The sequence below is a fragment of the Peromyscus leucopus genome, chromosome 1 (genome assembly GCF_004664715.2).
Source record: "Peromyscus leucopus breed LL Stock chromosome 1, UCI_PerLeu_2.1, whole genome shotgun sequence".
Lineage (NCBI taxonomy): Eukaryota > Metazoa > Chordata > Mammalia > Rodentia > Cricetidae > Peromyscus > Peromyscus leucopus.
The window spans coordinates 162,434,272-162,455,204 of NC_051063.1; the positions used below are offsets into that span (position 1 = coordinate 162,434,272).

A 20,933-nucleotide genomic window follows, 5' to 3' on the forward strand; every position below is an offset into this window, starting at 1 on the left:
AAAGAACACGCTACAAAACACCTAACAGCATTCCTCAAACGTGTCACAGGGAAGAAGAGCCCAATAGAAGCCCAACAACTAAATGGAGCGGGAATGTGGCATCCTGGTGAGATGCTGGAACAGAACAGGGACATTAGGTGAAACCAAAGGAAACTGGAATGACCCATGAGCCTGAATTCATGAAAATGTCAGCGGGCTTGGAGGAGCAGTCGGGAGACAGAAGTGGCTAACAAACAAAAAAACTTCAATTCTCTCTAGATACCTCTAGCATAAAAGGTGCGCACCTACAATTCCAGCACTTGGAAGGCTGAAGCAGGAATTCCTAATAGTTCGAGGACAACCTAGGCTACCAAGTGAGTTCCATGCCTGGGCTCAAGCGCCAGACCCTGTCTCAAAAACCAAACCAAACCAAACCCCAAAAGGAAAACATGAAGCCAGTCGTAAAAAAATAATAACGACCTGACGCCTGGTCAGGAGACCGACTTGGCGGTGTTTACAAACTTCTGGACGGGCTCGGAACTTCCACAGCGGGGTGGGTCTAATTGACGTTCTTCGCTCTCATTCGCCTACCTTCCCCCGTGGGGGCGTGGCCGGCCCCTTCTGCCGCGCGCCGACAGAGGCAGGACCCTTCCGGGCCCGTCATTCCGACACTCTGATTGGCTTGTACTTCCCTGGGGGTGTGGCCATATCTCATTGGCCCCTGTTCCTGGGCCTACGGCGTCACGCCGCGCATCCGTCGCGCTAGTCCGTACGTCAGCGGCCGGCTCCCACCCTGAGGGGCCCGACCGTAGAATCCACGGCGGCGGCTGAGAGGAGCGGCGACGGCGGCGGCATCAGCGATGGCAGGGGCGGGGCCGGCTCCGGGACTCCCGGTCGCGGGAGGGCCCGTGGTCCCGGGGCCTGGTGTCGGCCTCCCGGGCAAGAGCGGCGAGGAACGCTTGAAAGAAATGGAGGCGGAAATGGCCCTGTAAGGCCCTGAGAAGGAGAAATAAAAGCGGTTTCCAGGCAAACCCACTCAGCCCTGGAGTCTCTGGGTCTTCCAAGGCCTGAGATGCGGCTCCATAAGGGGCCGTGGGACCCGAGAAACTCGGGGCATGGAGACGTGCGCGGGAGGCTTTGGCTGGGATGGAGGCGCTGTCGCGATGTGCCCAGCGCCCCAGCCTTGGGGAGAAGATCTGACCTATGGTGTCTGTCCCGCTCCCTCAGGTTTGAGCAAGAAGTCCTGGGAGCTCCGGTGACCGGAATCCCAACTGCTGTGCCTGCGGTGCCCACGGTAGAAGCCATGCAGGTCCCAGCAGCTCCTGTGATCCGCCCAATTATCGCCACCAACACGTACCAGCAAGTAAGGCGGGAGCTACAGCTTATGAGTCGGGGGAACACAATGTATTGATCCTAATAACGGTTTATCTATGGGGAGCGAGTGACATTTTGGCTGGCTTATTAATTAGCATGACAAATAATTCATGTGCCAGGAACTCGGGATGCAAGGCAGAGTATATTTAATCCTTTGAAAGCATCTGTTCTGCAGCATCCTGTCTGGTAGGACTTTCTGCAGTGCCGGTAACTATCTAAACTTTCTGCAGTTTATACAGTGTTCTATCTAAACCTCTTGAAAATGTATACTCACGGGTTTGCGATGTAGTTCACTGATAGAGCACATATGTACCTTGTGCAAAACTCTAGTTTCTAAGCCCACCACTACCACAAAAATAGTAAAATGTATACTTCATTAAATCATTCCCAAGTCTCATTGATAATATTCCAGGTGCTTAACAGTCAGATTTATATGATTAGTGGAAAGAAAGAAACAGGGAGGAACTATTTAAATAAATGCCAGCAAAAGAAGTATTGACTCTGTTTGCAATTAGTAAGTGGAGTGGGGTGCAGCTCAGTGATGGATCTCTTGCCTAGCATGCCAAAGACATAGGTTCAACCCCTTGCACTGAGAAAACAAAAATTATCAAAAGCAGCTCTTGACTGCTTCCTCTGTGCCAGGCTCTGTTCTAAGCAATGGGCATATAGAAAAATAAATAGAAAAGATACTCTTGCTTCTTTGGCATTTACATTTTAGTAGGGAGAGAGAGATTACAGAGTGGTAAGAAGGGCAAAGTTTTATTAGTAGTCAGGGAAGTCAGCCTTTTTGTTTTGGTGTTAGTAAAGCAAAGATATAAACAAGTTAATGAAACCATGCAGCTGTCTGGAGTAATGTTATCCCCCAGCAGACAGCTGTCCATGCAAAGATCCTGAGACAACATCTGTAATTGTCATAGTGTTCAAGCAAAAGCCGAAAGGTTAAAGGCCAGAGAAGAGTGAGCAAAAAGGAAAGTGGAGAGGATCAAGACAGTGATGGAAGCTAGATCTTGCAGGGTCTTGTGAGCTTCTTTAAGAATCTTGGCTTTTAGCCAGGCGGTGGTGGCACACGCCTTCAATCCCAGCACTCAAAAGGCAGAGGCAAGTGAATCTCGTACAGTTCCAGGCCTGCCTGGGCTACAGAGTGAGTTCCAGGACAGGCTCCAAAGCTACACAGAGAAACTTTGTCTCGAAAAACCAAAAAAAAAAAGAAAGAAAGAAAGAATCTTGGCTTTTACTTTTTTGAGGGGGTGGGGCAGGTTTTGAGACAAGGTTTCTCTGTGTAACAGCCCTGGCTGTCCTGAAACTCCATTTGTAGACCAGGCTGGCCTCAAGCTCTTGGAGATCCGCCTGCCTCTGCCTCCTGAGCATTGGGATTAAAAGCGTGCACAACCACCCCAGCTGACTTTTACTTTTCCGGCTGACTTTTACTTTTGAGATGAGGAACTACTAGAGAATTCTAAGCAGGAGTGTGATAAAGGTCCAATTTACAGATGACTTTGGCTATCTGGATAATAGACTACAGAAGTGAAGGTACATTCTAGGAGATGGAGAAGAGGCTAATAATCTAGGTAAGATGGATGTGGGAAACAGGGATGACAAGTTGGACAGTATTTGAGATAGTGCTGTGGGGTGTGCAGCCTTGCCCTGAACACGCCTGATTTCAGAACTGAATCAGGGACTTGGTTTTTCCTTGGATGAGAGACAGTACTATAGGGAAGCTGAGTCAGAGAAATTGACCCTGGAAGGTATTAATAATAATAGATTTACTTAGTGACTCCAGAAGCCCCAATGAAGGGACGTTGTAGCAGAGCCTGATATCACCAGGCCTATAAAGCACAGGGTAGAAGTCTCAACCTGCCAGGGTGAGCCAGCTGGAGCTGATTGGCAACTCTGAACCAGGCCTCCTTCTCCCCAATAGGTCCAACAGACCCTGGAGGCCCGGGCAGCTGCTGCGGCCACAGTAGTTCCTCCCATGGTGGGAGGCCCTCCTTTTGTGGGCCCAGGTAAGTAACAAAGTGGGAGGGTCTGGATCGGGCTGGGTGGTAAGAAGGGATGCTCAGAGCTGGCCTCCCACCATCCTCCTCTCTCCTCCCCACAGTTGGCTTTGGCCCTGCTGATCGCAGTCACCTGGACAGTCCTGAGGCTCGAGAAGCCATGTTCCTGAGACGAGCAGGTAGGTTGGGGACCAGGACCCCACATTTGGCCAGGCACACTAGTTTAGGTTGAGAAACTCCAGCTCCTTGCCCAGATCTGCTTTTCTCCGCTCTGATGACGTCTTCAGACAGTGCACACCTGACCGTGCACTTCCCGATTGTCTCACGTCAGTTTGTTCTCAGTCCCAGCCCTCTCCTGTCACTCGCCAGTGGAAACCTTGACAGTGTCTCCCCAACTTTTAGCGCCTTCCAGCAAGCTCTCCAGTTTGCTTACTATGCTTACCACCTTTTGCTTCCTCTGACAAGCAAATTTTGTGAAGGGCTGAACTCTTGATTTTTGTCACATAATAAGCGTGACATACTATTAATGAGGGGAGACAAAATGTTTAGCACCAGGTGACTCACTAGTGGTCAGGACCCTTTGTGACCTGGCCGCTTAGAGATCCTGATCTCCCACCCACCACACTCAGGAGCTCCAAGCATGGCTGAGATGTCAGAGAAAGTCAAGGAACCTTCTCTCTTCTGCTTCTTGTCACTCAGCTGTAGCCTTCAAACCTTCCTGTCTACCAGCCGTTGCTCATAGTTCCCACTCTGGTCATTCAGGTGTATATGCGCGCACACAGTCATATACTGTCAGTTTTTATGACCTTACTTGTGAGAATGTGTGATGAGGTGTTTGTTCTCCGTTGGATGTAAAAGTCTGTTAATTGTGTTTGTTAATACTGTTACTCTGTTGTTGTGCTGGGGATGAGCCTAGGGCTTCAAGTGTGCTCTACACTGAGCTGCATCCAAGCCCTTGGCTCTTAGAAATAAGACCTTGCTATGCAGCCCATGCTGGCATCAAACATAAGCCCTTTCTCTGCCTCCCAAGTACTACATTTACGGGCATGTCTTTTTTTCCCTGTCTTTTTCTTTAATCTGATGATATCTGGTGAATGTTAATATTTGTTCTTTAGTAAGTTATCAAAGTGAAAATCTGACCTGGTTACCCTGCCCAGATTCCTAACCTGCTGTGCCCTCAGGAGAATACTATTGGTCAGCCAGGAAGGCTGCTTTGATGCAGCCTCCTAGTATTTCTCTTGGGACTCCCCAACCCCCCATTTCCTCTGAGATACCACCTGTACTTGAGAGGAAAGGTTTTCCTTATATATACTCTCCTTGGCAGTGATATTTCACACTTTGCTTGACTTTTAATTTTCCTGAGGTCCTAGCTCATGGGTCCCTTTTTCCAGGAGGCCTCAAGTCCCCTGGCTGGGTTAGGGTGCTCTGACCTCTGACAGCTCCCTGGGCTGCCCTTCTCTGGATTTCCTCCTATCCTGGACCCAGAACTCCCTGGACCCTGTGGTCTGCTGGATTCCTAGTGCTGTTCACAACAGTCTTGGGCCCACAGGAAACCCTCCAAATCAGTTTGCTGATTGAAGCAATGGCAGGACCACCTCATCTAGAAGGGTCCCCGGCCTCTCCTTCAGGAGAGTACCTTCACGAACACCTTGCCCCAAGTGTCCCTTTCCCCCATGACACCCCCATCTCTCTCTCCCACAGCTGTGGCCCCTCAGAGGGCCCCTATCCTGCGTCCAGCCTTCGTCCCCCACGTGCTACAGAGAGCAGGTGAGGGGCCAGGGTCATGATCCCTGCCAAGCAATTTCCCCCAAGCCCTGGGACTTCCCCACTAACACCCTGACAGATTCTGCTCTCTCTTCTGCAGCAGGTGGCCCCCGACCTATGGCCCTGAGGCCCCCACACCAGGCTCTGGTTGGACCCCCTCTGCCTGGGCCTCCTGGACCACCCATGATGCTGCCACCAATGGCTCGTGCCCCTGGACCACCCCTGGGTTCTATGGCTGCTCTAAGACCTCCCCTGGTAAGTGGGGACTGATTCCTACCTTTATAGATTCCCCTACCTTGGGTAGGGGCTCCGAGTCCTGACTCACTATATTTACGTCTCTCCTTCCCCGACTTTTTTTCCGTGTCTTTATACCTCTGTTGTTTAGTTTCTTTGTGTGACAAAAATCTTTGTTTTCTTTGCTCTTTGGAGACAAGAACTTGCTCTGTAGTTCAGGCTGACCTGGGCCTTACAGGTCTCTTGCCTCAGCCCCCCAAGTGAGGAGGGTAGAGGCTTGTGGACCATGCCCAGCTTTCTCCTGTGTGGGAGAGACTATAAAGAGAAACACATGAACCGGGCGGTGGTGGTGCACACCTTTAATCTCAGCACTCACGAGGCCGAAGCAGGCGGATCTCTGTGAGTTCAAGGCCAGCCTGGGCTACGAAGCCAGTTCCAGGACTTCCAGAGCTGTTAGACAGAGAAACCCTGTCTTGTCTGAGGGGTAAAAAAAACAAAACCGAGCAGAGAAACACCTGTTGTGGCTTATTCCGTGTGTTTGTTTCCTTTCATTCCCTCTTCGTCCCTGTGTGCACTCACCTGTGTCTGTCTCCCTTGCTGCCTGTCTCTCTCTGGCCAACTGACTATACTTCTCTGCTCCCTGTTCCCTGGTTCCCAGACCCTTGCTTTGTACACAGTGGGCTAGTAAGATGTGAGCCTGTGAGCTGCCCGCTCCTCACACCCTCCCCTTGCCCACAGGAAGAGCCAGCGGCTCCCCGAGAGCTGGGCCTTGGCCTTGGGTTAGGCCTGAAGGAGAAGGAAGAGGCAGTAGTGGCCGCAGCAGCTGGGCTGGAGGAAGCTAGTGCTGCAGTGGCTGTGGGGGCAGGAGGAGCCCCAGCGGGCCCTGCAGTCATTGGTCCCAGCCTCCCGCTGGCCCTAGCCATGCCCTTGCCTGAGCCTGAGCCCCTGCCCCTCCCACTGGAGGTGGTCCGTGGCCTGCTGCCTCCACTGCGAATTCCTGAGCTCCTGTCCCTGCGCCCACGCCCCCGGCCCCCTCGGCCTGAACCACCTCCTGGCCTCATGGCCCTAGAGGTAAGCATGGACCATGCAGCAAGGGAACTGAGGGGCTGGGGGAAAGCAGAAGCCCATGAGCTTCCACACAGCAACACAGCCCTCTAGGCAGAGGGTGGTCGGTGTAGACAAGGGGAGGCTGCCCTCACACTCCACATCTGGCAGTGTATGTAGCACTTGAATGGGAGATGCCAGGACTGGAGATAGTACAGAGCACAAGGCTCCCAACACCCATCCCTGCCCCCTACAGGTCCCAGAGCCGCTGGGTGAGGACAAGAAGAAAGGAAAGCCAGAGAAATTGAAACGCTGCATCCGCACAGCAGCAGGGAGCAGCTGGGAGGACCCCAGCCTGCTGGAGTGGGATGCTGGTGAGTGGACCAAAGTGAGAGGCTGGACATCAGCCATCCAGGAACAGGCTGTACTGAGTTTTCAGGGCCACCAACAGGGAAGGCGAAGAAGGGTGACTCCACAGTGCCTGGAGGGCAGGACTCCTCTCAGGTGGGGTGTGGTGGGCATACTTGTTCTCTGGGGCTTTGGTTTGGTTCCATTTGAGACAGGATCTCTCTCTGTGACCTGGGCTGTCCTTAACTTCAGTCCTCTGGCTCAGTCTCCTGAGTGATGGGATTAGAGGTGTGAGCTACTGTGTCCAGTGTGGTACTAGGGCCTTCAGACTCTTACTCCTGGGGACCTGGCCTGCTGAGTCAAAGGCATCTGAATTTTCAGTTTGGAAGCACACAGTGATACAAGATTCCACAGTTAACAGTTTTGGGGACGCACGCACGCACGCACGCACGCACGCGATGCTAGGGATGGACCTCGGGGCCATGCACATTGTGCTAGGCAGTCATTCTACCATGGAACCCTGCCTTCGCAGAGCTGTGTCCCTCATTCCTTATTGTTTGACACAAGAAGTGAGATTATTACTTCGTTGTTTTGTGAGGCAAGGCCTCATGTCGCCCAGGTTGGCCTCCAGTTCATTACGTAGCCAAGTAAGACCTTGAATTTCTGACTCTCGCCTCTACATCTGAAGTGCTGGCATGTGCCACCACTCTTCAGCTTATGCAGTGCTATGGATAGAACCCAGGAATACAGTCAAATCTACCAACTGCTTAACATCCCTAGCCAGTACCTCAGTACTCACCCCTAAGAAAGACATTCTTTCATGTCATGATACTATTAAAACAGCCAAGAAAATAACAGTAACTATTTATTTATTTTGGTGTTGAGACCAGGTCTTCTACGTAGCTGAGGCTAATCTTGAACTCACCATCCTCTTATGCCAACCTCCCAAGCGCTAAAATGACAAGTGTGCTTCACTCTACCCAGCCTCTCCTGGTTCTCTTGGGTTAAACTGGCCTATGGAGCCTGGGCCTGTAGCCCAGTGGTGAAGCACTTGCCTAGCGTATGTGAACCCTGAGTTCCATCTCCAGTACTGCAGGGAAATCGAAACAGGCTGACACTAGAGACGCTTCAGGGTTAAAGAGTATGTACTACTTTTGCAGAGGACCTGAGTTCAGTTCCCTCCTGGAGCAACTCATAACTGCTTGTAACTGCAACTCCAGGGGGTCTGACGCTTTCTTGTAGACTCCAGGGACACCAGCACTCACATGTGCACCTACCCACACACAGACACAGACACTGACACACATACTTAAATAAGAATCTAGCCGGGTGTGGTGGTACATGCCTTTAATCCCAGAGGTCATGAAACAGTGGCAAGTGGATCTCCGTGAATTCAAGGCCAGCCTGGTCTACAGAGTGAGTTCTAAGACAGCCAGGGCTACACAGAGAAACCCTGTCTTGAAAAGCAAAAAAAAAAAAGGAAAAAAAGAAATCTTAGGCCAGGTATGGTGACACACTGCAGAGGCAGGCAGATCTTGGGAGTTTAAGGCCAGTCTGGTGTCCATGGCAGGTTCCAGGCCAGCCAGGGCTACATAGCTAGATGTCTGTGAGTTCAAGTCCAGCATACTTAACAACTTCCAGGTCAGCCATAGTTACATAGTGAGACCCTATTCTAAAAAAAAAAAAAAAGTGTGTATGTGTATTTTTTTAAGGCAAAAAGAAAGAAGCTAACTGCTAGCTAAGTCCTACACCCATAAGAAGTGAGTAGTCATTGATGCAGAACTATGGGGATAGAGGGTGTCTAGATCCCAGCCAGCATCCTCGTGTTGGCCCAGGTTCATGGCCATACAGCTAGGTGGGCAGGGGAGGATCTGGTGGAGCTCTGCTTGCTGGAACTCCCCTGCAGACCGTGCCCAGATTGTCGTCTTCAGTAGGAAGAGCGGGTCTTGTCAGCAGTGAGAAGAGCGCCTGCCCTCAAAGATGTTTTAGCTGGCCTGACATGGTGGCATGTGCTTTGATGCCAGTACTCCGGAGGCAGAAGCCAGTGGGTCTCTGTGTGTTCAAGGCCAGTCAGTCTACATAGTGAGACCCTTCCTTCCACCCTCCAAAAAAAAGTTAGCGTTGGGGTCAGCTTGTGGACACTTGGCTTCAGGGTACACCTCTGCAACCTTTTTTTTTTAAGTGTCTAGGTCAATGGCCTTGCTAAAAAATTCTGCTCTCTGGGTTGTCAGACTATTTCTTCCTGGGGTAGCCGAACTCACTCATAAGTAGTATCTTTTTGGTTTGTTTGTTTTTTGAGACAGGGTTTCTCTGTATAGTTTTGGTGCCTGTCTTGAATCTCGCTCTGTAGAACATTCTGGCCTCGAACTCACAGAGATCCACCTGGCTCTGCCTCCCAAGTGCTGGGATTAAAGGGGTGCACCACCACCGCCTGGCATAAATAGTGTCTTTAATCACCATGGAAACCATGGGGCAGGCAGCTTCAGCCATAGCTGAGGCCAGAGCAAACTGCCTTTCACCCCAGCCCTCGGCTGCTGCCTCCCTTCCTGCGACAGTCTTGCTGCGGCCTGGCACGGTTTACTTGGTCATGCAGGCCTCACATCCCTATTTCTAAGGAAGAAGGCAGCGATTTAAGAGCATGCCCAGTAGAGGTGTGGGCCCTGGGATGAGCCCGAGAATGCTAGGTGAGGTCCCCTTGGAGAAGGGGCAGGCAGTGTGCTCCCGTGTCAGTATGGAGTTAGAGCAGACTTGCAGAGGCAGCCCAGCTGAGGAAGAGTGCGGCGTTGAGCCAGAAGGTTGGTGAGTGGCAGGGCCACAAAGGACCAAGAATGGCTCGAGCTGGGACAGTTGAGGCTTCGCTGCAGAAGAAAGTGAGCACTGTAGGTGAGGAGAGGCTGTGCAGTTAGGGGCTAAGGTGTAGACTCTGGCTGGGTGTGATTGTTCACACCAAGGCTAGCCAGCACTAGCCTGGGCTACTACATAACAAGAACCTGTTTGAAAAATGGGGTGCTGGAGACTGGAACCAGATGCCCAAACTTGTCCCAGCTCTGCTTGATGTGTGAGTACTGGCAGCAGTTGGTCCCTCTGCCTCGGTGGGGAAGGGCAGTTACTACTGTCCCAGGGCAGAGACTGAGGCTAGAAGGAAGAGCCCTTGGGGATGCTCTGACCTCTTCTCTCTCCTAATCCCAGATGACTTCCGGATCTTCTGCGGCGACCTGGGCAATGAGGTGAATGATGACATCTTGGCACGTGCTTTCAGCCGTTTCCCATCCTTCCTGAAGGCTAAGGTGATCCGTGACAAGCGCACAGGCAAAACCAAGGGCTATGGCTTTGTGAGCTTCAAGGACCCCAGTGACTATGTGCGAGCCATGCGGGAGATGAACGGTGGGTGAGGCCTGTCCTGGGATAGAGGGTGTGGTAGACACCTAACATAAGCCTGACCTCCCAAGTCTGACCTGGAACCCTCCATTCTACAGGGAAGTACGTGGGCTCGCGGCCCATCAAGCTTCGCAAGAGCATGTGGAAGGACCGGAACCTCGATGTGGTCCGCAAGAAGCAGAAGGAAAAGAAAAAGTTGGGCCTCAGATAGGGTCTGTGGTTGGCACCCGCTCCCACCCAGCCGGGCGCTAGCTCCTCCTCACAGATGTTTGTGGGAAACCCCAGCTGTTCACTCACCTGTCCAAAACCAGTTTCAATAAATTGACCTTCATTTCCATCCCTGACTGGGCTTAGAAACTGTCAGCGGATAGGACCTAGCTCACCCCACCTGAGAGGTGGGGGCTTCCCAAGTCTGCCCAGCAAACATTCAGATGTATAATGTCAAGCCTCTAGTATGTGCCTGTTCTTTTGTTTTTGATTTTTTTTAAGCATTTTGGGTGTGTGTGTGTGTGTGTGTGTGTGTGTGTGTGTGTGTGTGTCTGTAAGTCAGAGGACAACTTCTAGGAGTCTGTTCTCTCCTTCCACCCTGTGAGGTCCAGGGATCACTGGTCATCTAACAGGATCTCATGTTCCTGGCTGGCCTCAAACCTGGATGTGCTTCACAACTACACCCGAGCACTTGGGAGGCTAAGGCAGGAACAAGCATTTGAGGCCGACCTGGGCTAGGAACCCACTCTCCAGGATTACATGCATGCACTACCACACCAAGTGTAGGGGGTGCTGGGGACTGAGCTCAGGGCTTTGTGTGTACGAGATAGGTCCCTACCATCAGAGCCTTACCTCTACCCACTGACCTCTTAAAATCTCAAGTGTGTGCTTAGTGTGGCCCATTCTGTCTGAGGAAGAAGGGCTGCCACAAGGTCAAAGCCAAGCCTAGCTTGGGTCCATGTTTCTAACTCCAGCCTGTGCTCTTGGCACTGAAGTAGGGTATTGGGTTATCTAGGCCCTGCCCTTCCAGAGTGCACCTCATGATAGACTTCTATCTATCCAGGATCTAGGCAATGCTGGGGATTCTGTGGTTTTCTACAGTTCTTAGAGCTCATGATACACTGTCTCCATGGACCCCAAGCCAGACAGGCCTGAACGTGGTCAGGTCATGGTTGGGAAGCCCAGGAACTAACCTGAGGAAACACACACACATCCTGAAGGAGGAATTCTTTGTAGACCAGGCTGGCCTCAAACTCAGAGATCTACCTGTTTCTGCCTCCCGAGTGCTGGGATTAAAGACATGAGCCACCACCACCCAGCAAGGTGATGTTTTGAGGCAGAATTCTGGGCATGAGCTAGCTTTGTAACCCAGGCTGGCCTCAAACTGGGCATTCCTGCCTCAGTCTTCCAAGTGCTGGGATCCCAGTGTGTACTACCATGTCTAGCTGAGACTTCACACTCTTCCTCACCTTGTGGACTTGAGGTGTTCCTCTGCGGAGCATCTCTTGTAGGCTTCTGGGTCCCCACTTCTATTTCCCTCTGCAAACCTACTAGCCATCTGCATCTTGGCTCTGTCCCTAGCTTCAAGCCTGAAGAATGTCCTCTAGACCTTGGACACCAGGCCTAGGCTCAGATGTTCCTCTGAAGACAGCACTGAACCCAGGAAGCTGAGACAAAGCTTAGGCATCAAACCAAGGTTGATACTAGAGCCCTGATGCCTGAGTTGGTGAAGCATAAGAAGCCCAGCCCTTGGGAGGCTGAAGCAGGAGGATCACCATGAGTTCAAGGCCAGTCTGGGCTGCACAGCAAGACCCTGTTTAAAAGCCTACAAAATGGAATTCCTGAGCTGGGGGTGATAGCATACATGTTTATGGCTGGGGCAGGAGAGCTGCCAGGGGTTCCACAGAATGAGACCCAGACTCAGAAAAAACAAAACAAAACTGGCTGGTGTGGTGGTCCCAGCACTGGGAGGCAGAGGCAGAAAGAAAGACATCTATGAATTTGAGGCCAGCCTGGTCTCATATCTATACATATCTTGGTGTAGGCTAGCCAGGGCTACAAAGTGAGACCGTCTCTAAAAGAAGAAAAAAGAAAGGAAGAAAAGCTCAGAAAGGAAATGCCCAAGCCAACCACCGTATAGAAGCTGGGGAGGCCCAAGCCAGAGGCAGAGGTGCAGGCCTGGAGTGTAGGAAGAAGGTGTGGAGGTCTCCCAGAAACACACCCATCAGAGCCCTGAACTGGGGAACAAATTAAGGAAGACTTCCGCGAGAGTGGAGAGAGAATCCCAAACCTCTCTAGAAGACGACTCTGGAGGTGTCAAATTTCTTCTGTTCCTGTGTCCCCACACCCCTTACTTTACAACTCCCTCTCTGACGTCACATTTTCCAGTCTGGCCCTAGGGGTGAGGCCTCCCTCCCTGGCAGGAAATGCCCTTTAGCCCCCTGCCACCTGGAATGGACCACTCAGCCCCAGAATTCTTAGACTCCCTTCTCCCGGTGGCCAGCCAGCCCTTCCTACCCTGAATCCCTTCTCCCCACAACTAACGGAGTAAGGGAGCAGACGAAAAGGTGACCCAAGAGAAAGGATGCAACAGGCAGAGACAGGGACAGGGAGGTGAGGCAGAGCCAGAACTATCACAGTACAGTGGCTAGCGTGGTACAGAGAGACGGAGGACACAGGGACACTCAGCAGTGAGACAGACACTTGTCAGGAGACAGGGTGACAAGGCCTCACCTCAGGCTAGTACAACAGGGACCCAGGGCTAGGGACCACAATCAGAGAAGAGGGAGACAGGAGAGGCCAGATTCGGGGAAAGGAAATCTGGGGCAAGGACACCGGGACCCTTTAGGCCCCTGGTGGATGGATGGATTGGGGGGGTTGGAGGATCCCCCAGGGGCTCACGGCTCACTCAAACTAGATCCAATCACAGCCCCAAAAGATTGTTCTCTTGAGGTTCAGTTTTTCTACAAAATACAAGAGCAGTGATGCCTCCCTCACCCTCCAAAATTCTGAAGAATAAAGGGGCTGTGTCAGTTATGAAGAGTGTTCTAAAAAGATTGGGGGCAGGAGGCTGGGGAGACGGCTCAGTGTTTCCAAGCACTTGCTGCTCTTGTAGAGGACCTGGGTTTGGTTCTCAGTGCCCACATGGTAGCTCATAGCTATCTATTACTCCATTTCCAGGGGATCCAGTGCCACCTTCTGATTTCCGTGGGCACCAGGTATACACATGGTAGACAGACAGACAAAACACTCGTACACATAAATTTTAAAAAAATGTTTGCTGGGCATCGTGGTGCATGTTTATAATCTCAGAACCCAGGAAGAAGGAGGAGGGGACATCGATGGTTCCATTTGAGGCCAGCCTGGGCTGCATAATCAAATCCTTTTTCTAAACACCAAGGGTGAGTGAGATGGCTCTGTAGGGAGAGACACATCGTGGCCACTTCTGATGACCTGCGTTTGATCCCCAGGAGCCACATGGCGGAAAGGAAAGAGAGCACTAACCCCCAGAAGGTGTCCTTTGACCTCTAACAGTGTACACACACACACACACACACACACACACACACACACACACACACACACACACACATGAAATAAAAGTACAAACCTGCCATGTAGTCGTATGTGTTGCACACCTTTAATCCCAGCACTCAGGAGGCAGAGGAAGGCAGATCTCTGTGAGTTTGAGGCCAGCCTGGTCTACAGATCAAGTTCCAGGGCAGCCAAGGATACAAAGAGAAACCTTGTTTCAAAACAACAACAACAACAACAAAGGGGGGGGACAAAAAAAAAAAAAAAGCAATGCCAGGCATGGCGGCACATGCCTTAATCCTAGCACTCAGGAGGCAGACTTAGGTAGATGTCTGTGAGTTTGGAGCAAGCTGGGGCAACATAGTGAGACCCTGTTATGGAAAAAAAAAAAAGAGAGAGAGAGAGAGAAGAGGAGGAGGAGGGGAGGGGGGAGGGGGAGAAGGAGGAGGGAGAAATGGAAAAAATAGAAATACTAAAAAACAAAGGCGGCTCCATGGCTAAAGGTGCTTGCCACACGAGGCTGGACCTGAGTTCAATCCCCAGAGCCACGCAGAGCTGGGAGAGAACTGACTCCACAAAGTTGTCCTATTCAGACTTCCACGTGCATGTTCTGGTACACACAACAACAATAAAGTTAAGGGTAAAGGGGTAGAGATGCAGCTAAGTGAGAGAGCACTTGCCAGCACGAATAAAGAAAAACATTTGTGGGGCTAGAGAGATGGCTCAGCGTTAAGAGTGCCAGCTGCTCTTCCAGAGGACCAGGGTTCAATCCCCAGCACCCACATGGCAGCTCACAGCTGTCTGTAACTCCAGTTCCAGGGGATCTGATTCCCTCACCACAAACATACATGTGGGCAAAACACCAATACACGTAAAATAAATAAATTATTTAAAAAGTTTATATTTATTTGTTTATTATTTTTTTTAAATAAAGTCTCACTTTGTAGCCCTGGCTAGCCTGGACTCACTATATAGACTAGGCTGGTATTGAAATCCAGAGATCTGCCTGCCTCTGCTTCCCTAGTGCTGGAGTTAAAGGCATATGCTACCATATCTGGCAATAAAAATGCTTTTAATATTAAATATTTACTTACAAATATTAAAGTCAAATATTAAAATGGCTTCAAATATTTCAATACTAAATATTTACCTATTAATATTTACTAAGTAAGTACTTACTTAGAAAATGGGCACATGTACAGTGTCTGAGGCCAGGCTACGGAAGGTTTGCCAGGCTTAGCAAATTAAAACAAAACAGACAGACAGAACACCTACTTACTGAGTTTCAGTTTAAAAAACAAGCAAACACACACTTTTCGGTATAGCTATGTCCCAAATATGTATATACATCTGCACATTGTGTGTGTGATTCTTTTCTGAATCATTTGAAGCAAGCTGCAAACATTTCATCCCTAAATATTTTCACTTTCTAATAAAGCTATCTTTCCCAGCCTACCATTTGGAAAAATATACAAAATAATTTTTCCAAAAATTAAAATAATTCTAATAAAATTATTACATGAAATAACTCACATTCAGTTCATACTCAACATTTCCCAGTTGTCAGGGACTGCTATAGCCCAGAAAGACGTGGGATCTTGACAGAAAGAAATATGAGAGGAAAGCATGCCTCAATTTCCCCCTTCATTTTATGAAAACATCTCCCTCCTAAGATTAAATGAAGGCCTGTTGTGTATGCCTCCTCATTTAACGGAAGTAGTTACTCTTACTATTATTATAGCACGCTGATGTTATTTTGATTATGACTGCCACTATTCAGGAGACTCGCTCTAACTGTGCCTGGTAGGGATTCAGGGTTGGGTTCCCCCCACCCCACCCCACCCATCTGTCTGTCACCCTGCCGATTGTGACGTAGGCTGATGCTAGGGAAAGGGGGCATCTGGCCGGAAATCCCTCTTCCTGTTGCAGATAAGCCCAGAGCTGCCCAGCTGACCCCAGACCCTCCTCCCCCACCACCTTTCATGTCACGGCACCAAATCCTCAAGACGGGGAACCTGTCCAAGCCCCTCACCCCATCCCAACTACCCCGTAAGCACCCCTTAGACCTCGGCACCCCCAGCCCTGCACTGCCCCTGTCCCCCCAATCCTTTTCCAAGCCTAATTCATCCCCGAAAGGGGACAGTTCCAGGGACCAGTGCATCCCCAAAGCAGGGGGTGCAGCTTGGCCACGCCCCCATCCCTGCAACTTGACCCGGGCTGCGACCCCCAGCTCTGACGTCTCGGAAAATTCCCCCCTCCCCTACTCAGGCCCCCCGGGAAGGGAGCATGGTATGAAATGGGGCTGAGACCCCCCTGGCTAGGAGAGAAGGAACCTGCCAGAGGTGAGCCACAACGAACCGGGTGCTGGACGGATGCCTGGGTATCTGAACTAGGAAGGACCTGGGAACTTCCAGACGCTGGGAGCCTGGGGTTTAAGTGTTTGAGAGAGGGAGAAGGGACTGGGGACCAATATTCTATTTCCTGGGGAAGGAGGTCGCAGAAGTCTGGAGTCCTGGGTCTGAGAGAAACGAGGGTTGTAATCAGGCTCCTGGGTCCCTACATATTACTAGCTTGTCCATTTACCCTTGGAACTTTTCCTGTCTTTACCAGAACAACCGGAACAAGCATCCATGGACCTGTGGAACTACGACGAAGCGTCACTGCAGGAAGTGCCTCCTGGGGACAAGCTGACGGGACTGGGTAGGCTGCTGTGGCTTGGGACAAAGCGTATGCAAGGGTCCAAGGATGCAGGCCTCTCGACCCCTGACCCGGCCTGAACATCTTTGTTGCCCGCAGAAGGAGCGGAATTTGGTTTCTATTTCCCTGACGGGGCACTGCAAGGGGACACACGGATCACACCGATGACAGTGGACAACTGCTGGAAAGGTGGCTGCGGGCGGGACCCCCGGGGTGCTGGGGGGACGGGGAAGCTGGGCTCTTTAGAAGAAGGCCTGAGGGGGCTGGCAGGGACGAGGTAGCATGTTTGGACTCTTGAGGTTGAAGGAGGCGTGGGTGGGTGGCCAAGGACCCTAAATCACTGCTCACGTCATCCGTAAACTCAGCCGCTGTCTTGTCCAACTTAGGGTTCCCAGAGCTGGACCGGAGCCCCGCTTTACCGCAGGAGGAAATACCTTGTGAGGCAGGTGAGTGTGTAGGAAAGGGGATGTGAGAAGAGAGGAACCAGATCCTGACACACCAGAGCTGAGTTTAGAGAAGCGGGACTAGGACTAGGGACACCTACATCCTCAAGGCTGTATAAAGCGCCAACCCCCTAAAACTCCCAAGGGTGCAGGGAACCAAGACTGCTGGGCTCCCCTCACTTAAGGTCTGTCCTCCTCACAGAGCCGGTTGTTCACCCCCTTCCGTGGTCGCAAGATTGGACTGACCTGGGGTGCAACACCTCGGACGGGTGGAGCTGTGCTTCACAGACGCCAGGCCCCGCCCCTCCAGGCACAAGCCCCACCCCCTTCGCTGGCTTTGAAGGGGCCACCGGCCAACATCCTGCCACCTCGGCGGGAGGGGCCCCTTCGTGGTCGCACCCTCCCGCCGCCTGGGGCACCGCCAGCTGGGACTGTTCGGTGGGCACCGATGGCGCCACCTATTGGGACAATGGCCTGGGCGGGGAAGCGCCTTCGGACTGTCCGATGTCGTGGGGCGGGTCTGCGGGTCTGGACTACACCTCGTGGAATACTGGGCTGCAGGATTGCAGCATCCCCTGCGAGGAGTACCAGAGTCCAGCATTCACCACACCCTCCAAAACGAGCCAGCAGTCTGATCGGGCCACCTTGACTCGCTACCCCAAAACTAACCACCGAGGTAAGAGCCTGCAAACTGCAGAGAAGGTGAAGTCAAACGGATAAGGATGGCGCCTGGACACTCTGGAGAAATTGGCAGCTAGGGGGCGGCGGGGGTTATGTACCGAGAAACTTAGCAAGGAAGGGGTGAAGGGACACTGGTGACTTTCTAGGGACCAAGGGGACAAGAAGGTAGGCCCCTGGGTTATGAAAGAGGAAAGTGGAGCATTCTGACGCCTGGGTCTTCGAGGTGGGGAGACCAAACCCGTGAATCTCCTAGATGGGGCTCAGGTTGCCTGAAACTGGCTCTTGGGTCTCTACTGTGGAGGGATCCGAACTCACAGACGCCCGAGGAGGGACACAGCTAAACTCTTGGGTCCTAAATCGAGAGAACCTGAACCTTTTATCCTTCGACCTGAAGGTTCCCCGACTCCCAGGGTCGTCTCGGCGCAGTGTTCTGGGTCTGAGAAGCCTGGCGTTCACCTGCCTCTCTCTACCTCGCAGGTCCCATTCAGCTGTGGCAGTTCCTCCTGGAGCTGCTCCACGACGGAGCGCGCAGCAGCTGCATCCGCTGGACGGGCAACAGCCGCGAGTTCCAGCTGTGCGACCCCAAAGAGGTGAGACAGCGCCCTAGGCCCGGCAAATCCAACCTAGTCCCGCGATGAGCCTAACCTAGTCCTCGGCCCCACCCCCCTCTTCCCAACCACCCCCTCCCCGGCCCATCACAGCTAAGACCCGCCCCACCCATAGTGGCTAAGCACCCCCCCTCACCCCTCTGACCTCTGGATTGCGTCCTAGGTGGCCAGGCTGTGGGGTGAGCGCAAGAGGAAGCCGGGAATGAATTACGAGAAACTGAGCCGAGGTCTGCGCTATTATTACCGCCGCGATATCGTGCTCAAGAGCGGTGGGCGCAAGTACACGTACCGCTTCGGGGGACGTGTGCCGGTCCTTCCCTGTCGGGATAGCATGGGGCAGCTGCCAGGTGCGGAAAGCCAATAAAAACACTCTGTCGAACGTGCCTACTTGTCCACTTCTTTTCCACTGACACTGATTATACCTGTCAGGGAACCTAAATGTGCACTCTGACACTTCTATATGGGATCTCCACCCAGACTCAGGTATCTGACCCCTATCTGTTTTTCACAGAGTCTATGAGCCTGGATTCTGATGCCCTTAGTCCCTAGACTGTCGGGGTCTTAGTTCCCCCACTAAGAGGACCCAGGAATGAAGATCAGCCCCTCCCATTGCGAATCCATCTGTTACCAAGACCAGCCCCCTCCCTGCCAGCCCCCTCCCTGCCAGCCCCCTCCCTGCCAGCCCCCTCCCTGCCAGCCCCCTCCCTGCCTCTCCTCAGGTGTTTAGGTATCAAGGTCCCACCAGCACTCCCCTCAGCATCTTCTGCACCTCTGGACTTGGACATTAGTTTGGGGTAAGAAGTCCATAGGGCCTACTGTGTGTGCCTCTCTGGTACAGGGATTTTTAAAGAAATTGGACTTGTTAGAGCTTGACAATAGTTTATCCTCAAATTTACCTAAGAATTTATTTACTGGTTTTTCAAGACAAGGTTTTTCTGGGTAGCCCACTCTGTAGATCAGGCTGCCCTTGAACTCGGAGATACACCTGCCTCTGCCTCCTGAGTGCTGGTATTACAGTGCTGTTCGATATATGCATATGGGTGGGGAGGGGTCACTTTACAGAGGATCCACAGGCCAGGGTGTCTTGATTTCCAGTGCACTGAGGTGCCACAGAGGCGTGTAAGAGATCAGGATTTTAGGAAGATGCTGAAAGGAACGGAGGTGTACACAAATTAATTCCACAAATAATTACAATGTTGGCTAAAATAATTACAATGTTGAAAGAGGCTCCTGCCCCAGTTAGGTCTGGAGACTGCATCCACGACAGTGTGTAGGGCCAGTGAGACCGCTGAGTGAACAGGCCATCAATCAATATTCAATCAATGGCTTCTAGAGCTAGAAGGTATTCAGCATCAGGCCTGATAACCGGAATTTGACCCTGGGGACTTAGATGGTGGAAACTCCATCAAGAACCAACTCCCTCAAGGTGTCCTCTGTCCTCCACACATGTGCAGTGGCATGTGCATCTCCCCCAACACACACACACACACACACACACACACACACACACACATACATACACACACACACACATACACATACACACATACATACATACACATATACAGACATACATACACACACAGACACACATACACAGACACACACAGACACAGACATACACATATACATACACACACATACATACATACACATATAAACACATACACACACACACACACACACACACACACAATTTGCTAAAAAGGCATTAATGAGGGAAACTTCAGAGGCCAGACTATGGAAAGGGAGGAAAGCAGTTCTCTTTATTGATATCATCTTTTTCTAGCCCCTCACTGCCCCTCATTTGCATACAAATTTTAAGCATTCAGCAGAGATTTATAAACCAAGGCCTCAAAGTAGGCCGGAAGAGGAGCCATCTACAGGCAGAAGATGGAACAAGTGCAAAATCTGGGGGAAGCCGGCTGAAGGAGGGTGCCTGGGGTGCAGGGAGTGGGGAGAGGGGAGACGACAGTCATTTGTAGGGGCTATGCTTTTAGACTTTCCCGGAAGCCAGGGCATGAGATCTGGCTGAGGAAAGGGCATAGAATAACGGAGGTGTTAACTTCATCCTTATGGCAGAGGGTGCCTACTGTGGTACAGCAGGAAGCTGAGATGCCATGGAATGGACCTACGATAATAATCCAGAAAGAAGAACCTGGGCTGCATGTGGCAGAGGAAGGTTCTGGAAACAGAAAAAAAAATCCACGACAAGAATGATACAGTAGCCATTTTTCCCATGGAACTATTTCCATCAGACCCAACATTTAATTCCCAAAGTCTCTTAAAATTAATACAGGGCTCTGGGTTTGGGCCTCTCAGCTTATTGAATGTGTAAATGTGATTTCTGAGGTTTGGGGACAGTAATGAACAGGGAGTGGTGTCTGATACAATGATGACTGAAATCATAGGATAGACTTGCTCATTTTTCACCCTTTAACAAAGATCTCGGGATCTAGGAAGGTAAGGAGTTTGTGTTTTCTTCAGCAGTGCCTTCTTTGTAGATGTGTTTGATAAGGAGTAAGCATCCAATAAATATTTCTCGAATGTGTAACAGGCCCAGACCTTAGTAGGCCCCCCAGATCTTAGTACAACTAACTATCTGCTAGAAGTATCATCCACACTGCAAAACTCAGCATGTAGACAGCACCACCTGCCAAAATGAAAACAAAGACCTAATCCATCAAAGTCCATAGTTCTGGGAAATCTCTAAAGGTACAAACCTTGCTTTTTGGCTTCTGTAGCCCCTCTTTTGGCTGCCTTTTTATTTGTTTTTGTTTGTTTGTTTGTTTTGGTTAGTTTTTAGTTTTTCAAGTTTTGGAACTCACTCTGCAGACCAGGCTGGCCTCGAATTCAGAGATCTACCT

General features: G+C 51.2%; 2 protein-coding genes across 5 annotated transcripts; both read left to right on the top strand.

Moving 5' to 3' along the window:
* The first annotated feature begins 679 nt into the window (after positions 1-679).
* On the top strand, positions 680-10,452 carry Rbm42 (RNA binding motif protein 42). Of its 2 annotated transcripts, XM_028855272.1 has the most exons (10): positions 680-967; positions 1,207-1,342; positions 3,272-3,356; positions 3,452-3,526; positions 5,049-5,114; positions 5,191-5,366; positions 6,084-6,416; positions 6,646-6,763; positions 9,927-10,121; positions 10,214-10,452. In XM_028855272.1, exons 1-10 carry the CDS (start codon positions 840-842, stop codon positions 10,324-10,326), a joined length of 1,425 nt encoding a protein of 474 aa, XP_028711105.1. In that variant the 5' UTR covers positions 680-839; the 3' UTR covers positions 10,327-10,452. The 2 variants fall into 2 exon arrangements, with proteins under 2 accessions (XP_028711105.1, XP_028711106.1); XM_028855273.2 differs by lacking the exon at positions 5,049-5,114 and having other exon boundaries at positions 718-967; positions 5,212-5,366.
* Positions 10,453-15,571: 5,119 nt separating this feature from the next.
* Etv2 (ETS variant transcription factor 2) lies at positions 15,572-18,449 on the top strand. Of its 3 annotated transcripts, XM_037202310.1 has the most exons (8): positions 15,602-15,686; positions 15,906-15,979; positions 16,248-16,337; positions 16,434-16,523; positions 16,721-16,780; positions 16,980-17,453; positions 17,936-18,048; positions 18,230-18,449. In XM_037202310.1, the coding sequence occupies exons 2-8, from the start codon at positions 15,934-15,936 to the stop codon at positions 18,428-18,430; spliced, it is 1,074 nt and encodes a 357-aa protein (XP_037058205.1). In that variant the 5' UTR covers positions 15,602-15,686; positions 15,906-15,933; the 3' UTR covers positions 18,431-18,449. The 3 variants fall into 3 exon arrangements, with proteins under 3 accessions (XP_028711062.2, XP_028711063.2, XP_037058205.1); XM_028855229.2 differs by lacking the exon at positions 15,906-15,979 and having other exon boundaries at positions 15,572-15,686; XM_028855230.2 differs by lacking the exon at positions 15,906-15,979 and having other exon boundaries at positions 15,572-15,686; positions 16,437-16,523.
* Positions 18,450-20,933: the final 2,484 nt, after the last annotated feature.

Coding starts and splice junctions, on each gene's coding strand:
- Rbm42 (XM_028855272.1), top strand. CDS start 840: ATGGCAGGGGCGGGGCCGGCTCCGGGACTCCCGGTCGCGGGAGGGCCC. Junction 1,343..3,271: donor CCACCAACACGTACCAGCAA/GTAAGGCGGGAG, acceptor TCTCCCCAATAG/GTCCAACAGACCCTGGAGGC. Junction 3,357..3,451: donor CCCTCCTTTTGTGGGCCCAG/GTAAGTAACAAA, acceptor TCCTCCCCACAG/TTGGCTTTGGCCCTGCTGAT.
- Etv2 (XM_028855229.2), top strand. CDS start 15,620: ATGTCACGGCACCAAATCCTCAAGACGGGGAACCTGTCCAAGCCCCTC. Junction 16,338..16,433: donor GGACAAGCTGACGGGACTGG/GTAGGCTGCTGT, acceptor TGTTGCCCGCAG/AAGGAGCGGAATTTGGTTTC. Junction 17,454..17,935: donor CCCCAAAACTAACCACCGAG/GTAAGAGCCTGC, acceptor TCTACCTCGCAG/GTCCCATTCAGCTGTGGCAG.